This window comes from Hyperolius riggenbachi, chromosome 1 (genome assembly GCF_040937935.1).
Source record: "Hyperolius riggenbachi isolate aHypRig1 chromosome 1, aHypRig1.pri, whole genome shotgun sequence".
NCBI lineage: Eukaryota > Metazoa > Chordata > Amphibia > Anura > Hyperoliidae > Hyperolius > Hyperolius riggenbachi.
Window position 1 is genome coordinate 54,979,811 of NC_090646.1, and position 14,462 is coordinate 54,994,272.

Below are 14,462 nucleotides of genomic sequence, written 5' to 3' on the forward strand. Positions count from 1 at the left end.
TTACAGTGCATAATATATGCCTCTTTTCCATTTCTCATCATTCAGTTCTAAAACTCCTCTCTGGGAGCATCTAGACCAGTGCCCTCAAAAGAAAGACCGGGGTTGCCGAGGGGACCCCGCATTTGTGTACGGTGGCAACCATGCCGAGACCTTACGTGGAGTACTTGTACGGAACCTCTGCTGATGCCCTACATGCACTTGGCTTCTGACTTCTGCCGCCCGTGTGAATCGTGGTGTGTTTGTTTCTATATTCCTACCGGCTTTCTCAAACTGGTGTGGACGGGGAGGGGGCAAGCTTAGGGGTTAAAGGGGGGGGCCAGCCTGATGTTTGATCAGGCTACTAGTATGGGCGATGGAGTGTCCGAAGAGAGGAGCCCTCTGTGCGGCAAGTCAGCCACGTCGTGCGCAGAGCGACTGAGAGACAAGGGAAGCAAAGCCGATCTGGAGTGCTCCTTGCGCAGCCACGGCATAAAGGACATTCCCGTGACCTCCACCTCTAGTCCGGGATCGTCCAAAGAGGAAGCTCAGGACACTCAGTCCGCAGGAGAAGCTGATTACTGCCGACGGATCCTGGTCAGAGGTAAAGATTTAATGAGGAAGAGGGGGTTAACGAAGGGAATGGGTTGGCAGCATTACACAGGCAATGAATGGTGGCTTGCGAGAGAGATGGGTGAGCATAAGCATATAACCTTATCCTTCCGGCTGTGAGGGACCTCTTTTGTTCCCTCTCTTGTACACCAATCACTTTAATTAATAAGCCAATATAGTACGATGTTATCGGAGGCTCAGAAGCCTCCTGGCTGCAGGTGCCTCTCTGCTTGTCATAGCGTTCGTGTGGAAGTTACGTGATTGTAGTAACGACAGCAATGTCCTAAGAGTTCCCCTAGTGTCTGCACTGTGGTGGAGAGCTTGATATTTTTCCTTGTTTAGCCCCCAGAGCAAACTGTGAATCAACAGCTATCACAACCTCCCAGCTTAGCACAATGCCTGTCATTGTTTCCCATCTGGTGTCCAGCTCTTTCTACGTCAGCCACCGTATAGATACATATAGCTTCTGACTCGACTATAGCAAAGCATGAAATATGCATAAGCTGCAGTAACGAGGCTGGCTCTTCCATTTCCAAAGCTGGAGACATTCCTCTGTACATATTGCCCTAGAGTAGCGTTTCCTGTATGTGCAAATTGTATCTTGTACCACACTGAGGCTACACACACTGCACAGCTTTACCACGCTCCCGGATGAGCGTACTGGGTGCCCAAGCGAGCGGTAATGCGACGTAGCTCAGGATATATTTAGAAACTGCCTCTCTAAGTCCCCTGACATCATCCGTTTACTGTCCTTACTCTAGTTTATTAGTTTTCCCCGTTAAATATTTTTCTTTCTCTTCAAAAATTCTGGCGTTCTGTTTGATTTCTTTTTTTTTTTTCAATGTGTAGATAATGATAACTTTATTGTTCCACCAACGGGCAACACAAACAGGACAAGGCCTTGTGTCTGAGGGCTTGTGTGTGCCCATTGCTCACAGGCTTTCGTATGCCACTGTAAACAGTCTAACTGTTAAGAGTGCTGAATAGTCACTCCGTCAGCCTTTACTCCTGCAGTGTTTGAGGGCGATAATCCCAGCACTTGCTTTAAAATCAATAACACTTACCCAGACTACAGGCAGCTCACTCTGCATTACTCTCAGGATTTCACGCACAACAAACATATTTTTTGTACGCTAAGTAAAGCACATTTTTTCCCCTCCCTAATTTCAGTGTTTCAATACTTATATATTTTAACACGTGCAAGTTAAAGTAGATTTAGTAGTGTATTTTTGTAACAAAAACCGTAATACTGCAAACACGTATCAAAAAGAGGGCTGGCTTCTAAATTAGCATAGTGGGCTATCTGTGTATTATTGTGCATAATGGTTTCGTCATAGCAGTATTATTTTTGGTCTTTTCATTGTACTGTACTACTTTAGAGCTTGAGGTATTTTAAGTCCTAAAAACAGCCAACAGATTCTCTTTTTGCGTATTTGCTTGTTGTTTGGTGGAGTATTATGTTTAAAAGCTGTAAAGTATCTGTTCAGGTTATAGATAACAATTGGAGCATTGTGGACATGTCCTGCTCAACAGAAAATGATTAGAACTTTATTCTTTTTTTACGATAAGGTACGAGTGTACGCATATATTTATTCCCTAATATGCGTTCATTGTTATGCGTTGATCTAGTTTAACTGTAAGATAGATGGGTAGATAGATAGATAGATGGGTAGATAGATAGATAGATAGCTATTTGGAGGGATAGATAATGCATGGTTGGATGGATTGTTGGAAAGATAGACAAACAGATGGTTACATAGATCGTGAATAAGATGGATGGATGGACATTTATACAGATAGAGTAAAAATAGACCAGTGGACAGAAATAGATATACTGTAGATAAATAGAAGGGCCATAGACAGACAGATCCGTGGACAGATAAACAGACACACCCACACACAGATAAAACAGATCATGGATTTGGAACTTTTTACGCATTACAAAAGTAGGAAATAAAAACTAATCAGGACTACATGTCAATTTGTGAACAGACATGTCTATACGTGTGTGCATGCATAATGCTTACTTTATTTTTTCTTTCTGGGTGATACGCTTGCAATGAGACACCCTCCCTCCCTCCCAAATAAATCCCATGGAACTTAAACACCACCTAGCCAAGTAGACAGCGTAGAATTTGTGTGAGTCCATTTTGCCCGGCCTCAGATGTAACTCGCTCTTGCCTGGTAATGGGGGGTTCTCGAGCGGTTGAGAATTACAACACTGGTAATGGCAGAAGCCTTTGTAGGGGTCTCTCAGTACAGAAAATTTAGATTGACAGCCATAATGCCTTGCTTGGTGGATTGTTTCAACAATGTATACAAGCAGATTGCCTTGGGAAGCTTGTAATTTCACAAGCAATCGCTGCTAAAACACTGGAGGACTCGGGGCTCTTGTCGAGCCAGGTTTCCCAAACACTTATTTCTGTAAGAGCACAAAGACGGAGAAATAGATTATATGTGGAAGGCTGGTGATTATTAGAAATTATAGAGAGGGTTCGGGCTGGAGAGAAATGGTGGAACGATGATAGCCCCGGGATGCTAGTAATGGCTGTGGTTAGCTATATGGATGTTTACAGTCATTTTCTATATTGATGTTGCTGTTGACAATGGGCCAGTCTTGCAAAACATTTTACAGAACAGAGGACGGATTGAGGTGCATCTTGTGACCTGTTACCACGAATGATTGAACTTAATGTAAAAGTGGAACTTAAAAAATATATTGAAATGAATCTAATTTTTGTTTCCACAGTGCGTGTTCCCAAGATCTGCATCTGTGCTAACTGTGGGTGTCACCATTTCCCTCACGTACCTTGTAGTGAAGGGAGGTCAGCTTAAGTTCACCAACAAATAAGGCGGCCTTAAATGCCACTTTGCCAAAAACAGCTTCTTGAGGCATACGCCATCCGTTTTACAGTTTTAATGTTCTTTTTGAATATTTAAAAAAAAATCAGCAATTTCTCGTGTCTTAACCTCGTGTCGGCCATCCTTTTACCTGGAACTTTTGAGGCTTTTAGCATTTCTGCTAGGGAGGAGGGGAGAGAGCTGTTTAGTAAGATAATTTGATCATGTGACACACAGTAAGCATTGTACTAACAAGTTGTTGCAGCTTTATAATTAGCCACACTCTTTAATTAAGTGCAAGGAAGTTAACTGTTTGTCGAGGGTATTGGGAATGTCAAACCATGGCTCATTTGTTTCCATCTGGTCTTTGCATATATGATATCGCTGTGCAACTTGGTAAATATAGCATAGCGAGCTAGGAAATAGGTCATGTTTCATTATAGGATGTCTCTGTTCTCTGTTATCTCCTCTTTATTGAAGTTTCTCAGTGCTTGACTCCCCCCCCGCCCCAAGATTACATCTACACTAAATCTCAGGTGTAAAATACATTATTGGAAAGTGTATTTTTGAATTTTTATAGCTTTCAGAATTTTAAAAAGAGAGACACCTGGGCCTTTTGACATTATATATCCAACGGCTTTAAAAAAAATGTCTATATCGAAATAGACAGCCATCCGTGCATTCTGAGTGGGATGTACACGATATGTACTGTGTACACAGGCACGCATATCCATATATGTTTTATGTACGTTCAGTAAAATGTGATCTTCTCTCATAACCATGTATTGCTATATATAGAGACCATCTGTGGCATATTTGACACTTCTTGTTGACAAAATGGCTACAACTACAAATAAGTATGGTAATTCAATGCTTGATTCCTGTAAGTAAAAATATAGTTCACACTACAGATGAAATAAAAAGGGCATTTTTAAATTATCAAATTTTAACGGATCAAGCCAATTTTTTTTAGTTTAGGAAGTGCAACCCCCCCCCCCCCCCCAAAAAAAAAAGGTCACGTGCCAAGCTCGTTCAGCATGGCGATGCGATCAGTAACTGGAAGTGTCATCATCGTGACAGCCACCATTTTGCTGCTCAGCATTCCACACACTAACAAAATGGTGGACCCATCATACCCAAGTCAACTCCTTTGCAATGCCCTTGGTGGCCAGGACATATATTTTATCTTTTCGCAAAGTTCATGGGAAGAGAAATACAATAGAGTAGTGGTTAATATTATCATGTGCAGTAATGCTAACTGCTAATTTTTTTTTCCCGGGCACATTAGACATGTATGGAGTACATATGTCTATATAGGGTCAGGCATTAGAATAAGAAATAATTGAATGAATTAATATTTATCACTGTGGATAAAAGTCGAACCAAGAACTATATTAATAGTAATAATAATTACTTATGATAATTATGAATAATAATAAAATATATATATATATTTACATGGGTGTATAATGATTACATTTACAAGTTTAGATCATAATAGTGACTTGTACTTAAATGATCTTACGCACCAGCAGAAAATATTACTTGCTATAAGTTAGTTAAACTATTTTAGTGTGTTTTTTGGCTTTTAGTTTTAAAGCACGTCCTGCACTTAAAACTCTGTAAAGCTAGATTTGGAAAATATATTCATTTAAAAGCAATATAGTGACCATTTCACTTCTATACAAGCAAATCTTTATGGCGTTGTTGATAACATTATAATTTGAACTAATTATATTTACGAGTATTTTTTATATCATATTGACTGAATGAAGGTGTACGCAAGGTTTAAAACTAAAAAAAAAAAAAAAAATGTAAACAAGTTTCTGTTGGAAAATGACTATTGTGTGTTAAGTCTCTTATCTGTGTTTAGAAAACATGTCAGTATGATAGATCTTTATGTATAGACGCCTACTTAATTATGCAAAATATATGTCGCCAGGGCAGGTTTTGGGCTGAGATCATTATCAGTTTGAAATTCTAATGCTCTAGGCGACTGCAGTAAACAAGAAAACTGATAAAACCGCATATTGAATAAAAGTATAATCTAGTGTTTTCTATAGAGTTAAATAGTTTTATATATACCAAAATAATCACATTTACCTTAAAAATGACCACAAGGCTACTATGCAATATTCAAGACTGGGAAATATAATACTCTGTGCCTTGGGGTGTATTTTGGTCCAGTTTAAGCTGAGGGAAATGTAAAAGGAGATGATTGCAAAACATCTTCACACTAATCAGAGAGACAAGAGTTACTTCAGATATTAAGATTATTGCGATAACCCAGAGGAAATATTACAGCTCAAGTTGATGTTTAAGGCAGTCGTCATATCAAAACAATACAACATGCCAGAGGCAAGCAATCCACAGGCTCTTACTGTTTTGACTGACATGGTTTTGCTACCAGGAGGGGTGAAATATCTTGTTGCCAAAAAAAAAAAAAAAAAAAGCTTGATGTGAACTGTACTTTCTGAGGTTCTAACAAACAAGTGCTGAATATGTTGAGTCTGATTTCACATGCAGAAAACTTTTTTAAAAATAGTTATCCATCAGTTTTGAGGTTGTTGGGACAGAACACAAAGTTTTTCAACTTGTATGGAGCTTGTTGAACCTGCATTTTTCTCATGTTTGTAGACTTACTTTAGGCTTGCCATAGCTTCCCATAATAAATCGGTTATATATTTTTTGTGTGTGTGTATATATCTATATATTGATATTCAAATTGTGGGATTTTTTCTGCTTTTAAACCCTCATGTGGCCCATGCTATAAAATATTTTTCAGTAATAATTGTTTGATTTTACGAATGGTCTGTGCTGTGCCTGACTAATGGGCATAATCCTTAAGCTCGTGTTGCATTTTCAAAACAAATTGGATAATGTATTGATCCGTAAACTCATAATAAAAAAAACACACAAAAAAAGCATTGGTTAAAAATAATATATCAGTTTGATCAAATAGATTTGTGCATGATACCCCGATTATAATATCCATCCGGTGAATATGCCTAGAACGATGATACTTTGCTTTAATGATGTGATATTTTGGGTGGCGTTTAACATTATTTATGAAAAAAAGTTCTGAATGCACTTTTGAGACATTTGTGCTCTTGTAAGAAAATATATTCATAAACACAGCAGACTTCCCATGAGTTAAGATACCCCGAAATCTTATGCATAACGTATCTAAAGCTTAATTAAAATAAGCCGGGACTTTACTTCATTATCTGAGATTTTTTTGATCCCCTTTTTATTGTTTGTCATTGCAAGAACCTCTTTGTGGTGTATTGTTTTCTAGTGTGTAGGCAGAATTTAGCCTATATTTAGGTGGGGACAAGGAATGTTAGGCTTGTACATGGTGTGCAACCATAGTACATAAAGTGCAAAATATCGTGAGTGCTCTCAAAGGAAACTGTCTAGAGACTATAGGATAGAGGAAGTCCTATGCCTCTGCCAGCCATAGCTGCTGTGTTACCCTACGGCAAGTTCGGCAACATCCCAGTTTTTATTATTAATAGTAGTAGTATGTATTTACGTAGCTGTGACACCATTTCCACATTTCTTTATCGAGTATATTAAACAATTCATATCACTATCTGTCTCTGGAAGGGGCTTCTAGAGTTTTGTTCCTACCGTAGTCTAGGTGCAGTTTAGGGGAAGGTCAATTAATCCACCTGTAAGGTTTTGGGTGTGGATGGAAAGTCATGTAAGTAAAAGAAGGTGCAGACCATGCAGATAGTGTCCTGGCTGAGATTCATACCCGATATCATCAAAAATATATGCGTTCTAACTGCATTGTCGCCCTGCTGCCCAGGTCTGGCATAAGACAATGTGTTCTTAATGTTCTCAAGGGCTGGAGATCCATGGAAAACATAAATGGTCCTGCAGACTTTGCTTCGGTTTAATCCATATGTATATAGTAAGAGGTTAATGTCTTCACCTAGGTCCTATTGAATGATAACATGGATGCTGGATGGTTAGTGAAATTACAGTTGTGTGACTAGTTGCGTGCTTGTGCCCTCCGTAAGAACTTCTTAAAATCAATAAGTTGACTTGGTTTTATTAAAAGAAATGTTCTCGCTACAGATGTGAGCGCAGGACAGAAATTGCATAACCGCTAATTACCGAATCTGTCAGTGAACCTCACTCTGGTCCGATATAGTCCACGAGAGAATAGAATAATTTGAACACCTAATAGTGGACAACTTTCCATGATCCAAGCCAAATCAAGTCCGCTTGATCACGTATGTTCTCCACTGTTTGTCAGCCTGGGAAAACCATTGTACAACCCCCGTGAAGCTACAAGGGTCAGTAAGTGGGTCAGAAAAGGTTCTATAATGTTGCACTGCAGGAATTAGCACTTATTAAAAGTTTATTTCACATGGTTACTACTACTGGGTATAAATGATATTTTTTTACTGTGTCTAGTTAATAAACAACATAGGGACTTAACCTAAATCTGTCCATAAGTCAAAACACTGTGCCATCTCTGTCCCCTGTGCCTCCTCTCTTTGTCCCCCATGCCTCCAGTGTCCCCCTCTGTGTCACTTATCTTCCCCCGTGCCTTCTATGTCCCCCTCTGTGCCACCTCTGCCCTCCCACTGTTTTACCTCTGTCCCCCTGTGCCCTCAGTGTACCACAATGTAATTTTACCAGTTTAAAAAAAATTCTTAGGATTTTTAAAAAAAATTTTTCTCAAAAACCAAAGGTATATTTGAAAAATGTTTTTTGACTTCAGAATCAAATTTCACATTTTTGGTGCGTTCGTATTGGCGGATAGTTTATAAGTCGTATGTTCGTAAGTCGGGGACTACATTCTAACCCTCTGGTGGATACAGTACACATCTGTTTTGGGAATGTATCTGTTGTTGGCACTCAAATTTGTTGAATGGGGTGCTGAATACAAATGGTATTTAGTTTGGTTAAAAAAGGACATCTGCCCATCAAGTTCAACCAGGAAACCAATAAACCATAAAAGGTAAAAAATTCCTTCCCAACTCCAGGTGGCAGTCAGGTAAAATCCCTGGATCAACTCTGTCGGGAATAGCCTAGTAATTATAGCCGTGGATGTCTTTTAATGCAATGAAAACACCTAAGCCTCCCTTAAACACAGATATATTCAATTTGTCATAACTACTTACTATTAAGAACCTCTTCCTAAATAGATGGCAAAACCTTTTCCCCCTCCATGCACAGCACAGTAGTGTAGTGGTTACTAGCTCTCATGCCTTAAAGCTCTGGGTCCCTGGTTTTAATCCCAGCCAGGGCACTATCTGTACTGAGCTTGTATGTTCTTTCTTTGTCCGTGTGGGTTTCCTCCGGGCACTCTGATTACCTCCTACATCCCAAAAACATACAGATAAGTTAAGTGGCTTCCCTAGACTGATAGACAGATGATTATGGTAGGGATTAGATTGTGAGCGCCTCTGAGGGACAGTCAACTGACAAGACTATGTTCTCTATAAAGCACTCTGGAAGATATTGGCGCAATATAAATTACTAATTAATAATAATAATGCTTATGCCCCTTTGTCCTTTGTACAAGCCTAGGGACAAAAAACTCACCTGTCAAGCTTATGTATTGCCCTATGATGAATTTAGTGTACAAAAGGGCTGTAGTGAAAATAACAATATAATAGACAGAAGACCGTGTACAAGAAAAGTCTCGAAAGTCCCAGTAACAATTAAACAAAAATTACAACCACCTTCAAAAGCCAGAGAAAAGAAAAGGTAAAAGTGTGATCAGAAATTTGAACTTACACTTAAAGAGACTCTGAAGCGTCGCTAAAATCATGTTTTTATTTGAAATACCTCTTTAGCATGATTGCAGCACCTAAAACGCTGCATCGCCGCGGCTGAAAACTCAATTAATCACCCCAAACTCCCTGGGCCACATTGCGGGGAGCAGTTCCATGAAGAGGCAGAGCTTGGGGCTGTAGCTCTGCCTCTACAGGCGTCCATCTGCGCGGATCTCCGCCTCTCCCCGCCCCTCTCAGTCTTCTTTCACTTAGAGGGGCGGGGGAGAGGCGGCCATCAGCGCAGATTGACACGCATGGAGGCAGAGCTGCAGCTTAAAGCTCTGCCTCCCCGTGCAACAAAATCTATGACCAAAAAAGTTGTGGATTTTTGCCCCGGGTGATTAATTTAGTTTTCAGCCGCGGGGATGCAGCGTTTTAGTTGGTGCAAACATGCTTAAGAGGTTTTTAAAATAAAAACATGATTTTAACAAGTCTCTTTAGGCTGCTTTCACAGTGGGTTGTTACAGGCGCACGTTAGTGCAGCCTGTAACGCACCCCACCGCACAGCAATGGAAAATCAATGGGCTGTTCACAGTGCCCATGTTGCGTTACTTGGTAACGCTGCCCCATAACACAATGTACTGCATGCAGTACTTTATAAGCGGTAGAGCCGCGTTAGACTGCTTGCACATGCTCAGTAACGTTGGGGAGAAGCGGAGAGCGACCAGGCACATGGCTAATTAATATTCACTGCACTCAGTGACGTGCAGTGTTTACTTCCTGGAGCGGCCGCTCTGTGCGGCCATTGGCCGGGCGGGACCACATGATGCCGCATGCGTCCAAGAGTACGCATCACGGCATCAATGGTCGCCAGAGTGAGCTGCACAACGCGGCTCACTCTGACGTCCACATCAGAGAACACCAGGCGTTGCGTTAGGGGCACGTTATGCAACCTTAACGCCCCCTAAAACGCAATGTCCTGGTGTGAAACCAGCCTTAAAGTGGATCCGAGATTAAAAACTAACTATAACAAGTATCTTATGTACAGTTTAGACTGCTTTAATAGAATATGATTATTTCTTCCTGTGATACAATGACAGCAGCCATGTTGTTTGTAAACATTACACAGAGGCAGGCTTATCTGCACCATCAGCACTCAGACTGAAAAAAAACTAATACTAATACCCCTCTTCCTCCCTCCTCCCCTCTGAAATCTCTGGCTAGTAACACCTCTTCCTCCTCCTGCCCAGACTGAGCTCCCATGAGCCCTTGCTACTGCCAAGGCTCTCTGAAAACTGTGAATGGGGCTTATTTCGTTTATAGGGAATTAGAGTATTAAAACAAAAACAAAAAAGTATTTGGCTTGAGGAATGCCCTATAAACAATAGGAAAGGAACACAATTATGCAATGAGTAAAAGTTCATCTCGGATCCACTTAAGTATACTTAAGTATACAGACTTCCATATAGAATAAAAATTGTTTAATGATGATGAAAGATTTCACTATAATCCCTGTTAAAAGTTAAAACATAATGCCCAACCAAGCTATCTATATTTAAACACCCCAATAGCCCTCTAAAATAAGATATCAAAGACATCATGACATAAAAAGCTATAAGAGGGCCAAACAGAGCCTGTATTTAATAGCCAGTCTTCTTCAGCATTAATGCTATAGCTGAAAATCTGCATTCCTGCAGCAGAATGAGGCTTTAATCACCCCGAATTCCCCAGGTAAAATTTGGGGCTCCTTCCGGGTAGAGGCAGAGCATTGTGCAGTAGCTCTGCCTCTACTCGGGTCAATCTCCGCTCCTCTTAATCTTCTTTCACTGAGAGGGGCGGGGACTGGAGGCAGAGCTACAGTGCAAAGCTCTGCCTCCCCCGGGCAGCAAAATCCACAACCTCGAAAGTCGTGGATTTTTGCCCCGGGAGTTTAGGAGGATAAAACCTCGTTCTGCCGCGTGGATGCGGCCTTTCAGCTATGGAATTAATGCTGAAGAGGACTGGCTATTAAAAAGAGGTCATTTTTTTAGGCTTCAGACTCTCTTTAAAGACTGGGTTTCATAGGTCTCCCAAGGTTAATGTACTTTCAATTACTTTATTTTAACATTTAATACAGAGGTCATGATATGTATATAGAGTGAGGTATAGCTATGCCTATTTTTATACTGAGTCTCAAGTAACGAGGAAAACACACATATCCAGCATCAGCCGATTTGTCAGTGCCGGATAACTGAGCCTCTACTGTATATACGTGTGTGTGTGTATCTCTTGTCTGGGAACTCATGTGCTGGACTAGTTAGCAAAATGTCATTTGACGTGCACAGCAGAAGGAAGGAGGTGGCACTGCTGTCCTGACTGAGGAGGAATGGAGTGGCTGACGGTGAGCAGTTTGTTTGTCACAGACTCAGAGGTAGCCAGTGTGCTATTGTGTTGAGCTGCAGCATGTCATGTGAGAATATTAAATGAAGCAGAGTAAATTGTTGGGTGCTGTATGATCATTCCAAATCGGGACAGGGGGCAACCCTTCTTAGTAACTGAGATCTTCCTTCCCTCTGATTAATTTAGTTGCCCATCTTTGTACCTGTTCAAGTATGTTGATATCCTTCCTATAGTGTGGTGCCCAAAACTGTATTCCATATTCCAGATGTGGCCTCACAAGTGATTTATACAGAGGGAGTAGTATACTGGCATCTCAGGATTTTTATAGTGCTTTGAAAAGGAGAAGAGGGATGTGAAAAGTTGAGTACCCTACAGTAACCACTCATCATCCATCCTTTGATATCTGATGCTTCCAGGTTACCTTAGTTTCCATGTAAAAGCATCTTGTGATTTTATTTCTCATTTTATGCATCCCAGCAGGCACCAAGATTACATAACACGGTTTATTCCGGCCCTGAGTAGTTACGCCACAGACAGGGCTGCTTTGGGTTGGAAATTCTGGCACTATACTTTGGTGAGTATTTTGGAGTTGTAAAAGGGGATTACTATTACATGGAAGGAGGATAGATTTTTTTTTGTAATGAAAGGGAGGTCATTGGGTGTGTGTGTGTGTGTGTGTGTGTGTGTGTGTGTGTGTGTGTGTGTGTGTGTGTGGAGGGGGGGGGGGCGCTACCTCATAGAGGGGGCCAACAGATCGTCCATCAGATAGATCCCTCTCAGATCCAGTCTAATCAGTGTGGGATCTATTGGCTGCTCACAAACTGCACACAGATTTTCAATCAATTTAAGAATTAAATTGTTTGAAAATCTGTGGAGCCTCCGCCACCTGCCTCGCCACCAAGGTCGCCCCCATCTGTGTTACCCCCAGCAGTAGAACTTTCACACTGTGCCAGGCCTGTCCTCCCGTATCCGGAGGTTTACTTCATGCCGTTTGTCTCCTCCTCCCTGTGTCCTCTTCTCTTCCTGGTCATGTGACACAAGCTAAAGTTCAAACACTAGAGGTCTGGCGTGTATGCTCCTGGACCTCTAGTGTTTAAACTTCAGCTTGTGCCGCATGACCGGGAAGAGGTGAGGACATGGGGTGGAGGAGATCCGCGGTATGACGTAAACCACTGGACATGGGAGGACACACGCCACAAGGACAGGTAAGAGTACTACCGTTACTCTGCTTCAGTCGTAGAACTGAATGCCACAAGTGACGCGCTCCCAACCTGCCGCCGAGCAAGCAAAATTTTCCATCCTGGTCGACCAACTGAATCAATGGATTGCATACGGAAGTCGATCGAGCAATGTTTGCATTAGTGATTGATAGCATATTCAATCACAATGATTATTCATGAGTTAAATCGCCTAGGGCATGGCCAGCCTTAAGGTGGCCACACACCATACAATTTTTTAAATATCTGTTAAATTCAAGAATTGCAATCAATTTTTCTGACTGATTGTAGCATTTCAAAAATATGACCAATGTACCACACACGTATGCTCAATTTATCCCCAATTATGATAAAAATGATTGTAAATTCTGAGAAAATTGCTAGGGTGTATATATTAATATATTGATAATCTAACACACACCATACAATCTTTAGAAAAATTGCAGAAAAATTTCCAGCATTCCGGATCAATAAAAAAAAGGGAAATCTGATCGAATTTTTCAGGGGAATGAAAATCGAATGAAATTTTTTTTCCGGGATATCGATTATATTTATCGAATTGCCCTAAAATTTGATCATTTTATTGTGTCGTGTGTGGCCAGAGAGTGGCATTATGTTGTGGGGGCTGTACATGGAAAAGGACTGGTATTTTATGCTGTATGTTTTAATGTGTTTATATTAGGGGGTGGGCCATTACTGGGACTTGGAAGGAGGTATAGTACCTAAGGCCCCGTCCAGAAAAGCATTGTATTAATCTATGACTCCCTTTCTGACCCTCTGATGATACCAGCAATTTGAGTGCAAGTTTATAAAAATAAACTTGTTAATATTTTTATTGTGATGTAAAGTGTCATGGTCTCATGACTGCTGCTATTCTTTTCCAAAAACTGTCAGGCCCCACCAGAAGCCTGCAGCCAGAACTATGCACCCCACCCCACCCTCCAACCACAGAGTTGGGACTTCCCTCTTCTATTGACTTCAGTGGGAGGGAGCTTGAACGACACTTTAGCCAGGTTCCATCTCAACTCCTGACTGGTAGGGGAAGTTACTGAGAGTCACCTTGGCCCCTTCCAGAAAATATCACAGGACAGCCAGCCCCACCAGGGAATATTGTGATGAGGCGCGACAGTCACATGACTGCTGCCATTTACTTCAAAATAAAGACGATTACTTCAGTTTTAAAGCACAGCTGAAGCCAAAATAAACTTATGAGAAAAGTAATTATATCTGTAGAACTACTCCTAGATAGATCTTTCCTGGAGTTTCTGATTCTTATTTTGGGTTTAAGGCCTGAAAATCTCAGTTTTTAGATGGTCACGTTTAACATCACCCTTACGTGACTGTAATTCATTCAGTCCACACAGAGAACTAATGACCGAAAACACAAACGTTTTTATAGTCTCTAATTAGTTTTCAGGAGAGCACATGCTGCCTTCCGAGTGCTCCGACTGTGAAGATAAATCACTGTTTTGCAATGAAAACGTAAAACCAAGCAAGTTCTAAGTAGGGTTGGTACTATATATTAACATGTTTATCTAATTGTGCCTCATGTCATTTCAGGTGCCCTTTAAGCTAGATTATGTTGGATTTTTTTGTTCCTGCAACTGCCAATAAGGAACAAGGATACCAATTTCTTAACTACTCTACGACCGCTCCACGCCAATGTACGTGTCTGCGGCGGCAGTCCCAGGACTGCCTA

At 40.9% G+C, this 14,462-nt stretch overlaps 1 protein-coding gene across 1 annotated transcript in view; it reads left to right on the forward strand.

The window, feature by feature from the left end:
- The first annotated feature begins 324 nt into the window (after positions 1-324).
- Positions 325-14,462, forward strand: part of VAX2 (ventral anterior homeobox 2) — a 174,827-nt gene continuing 160,689 nt past the window's right edge. Inside the window, exon 1 of the mRNA XM_068274425.1 lies at positions 325-580. Within this exon, the coding sequence (XP_068130526.1) occupies positions 325-580 (256 nt within the window). The remainder of the gene's footprint in view (positions 581-14,462) is intronic.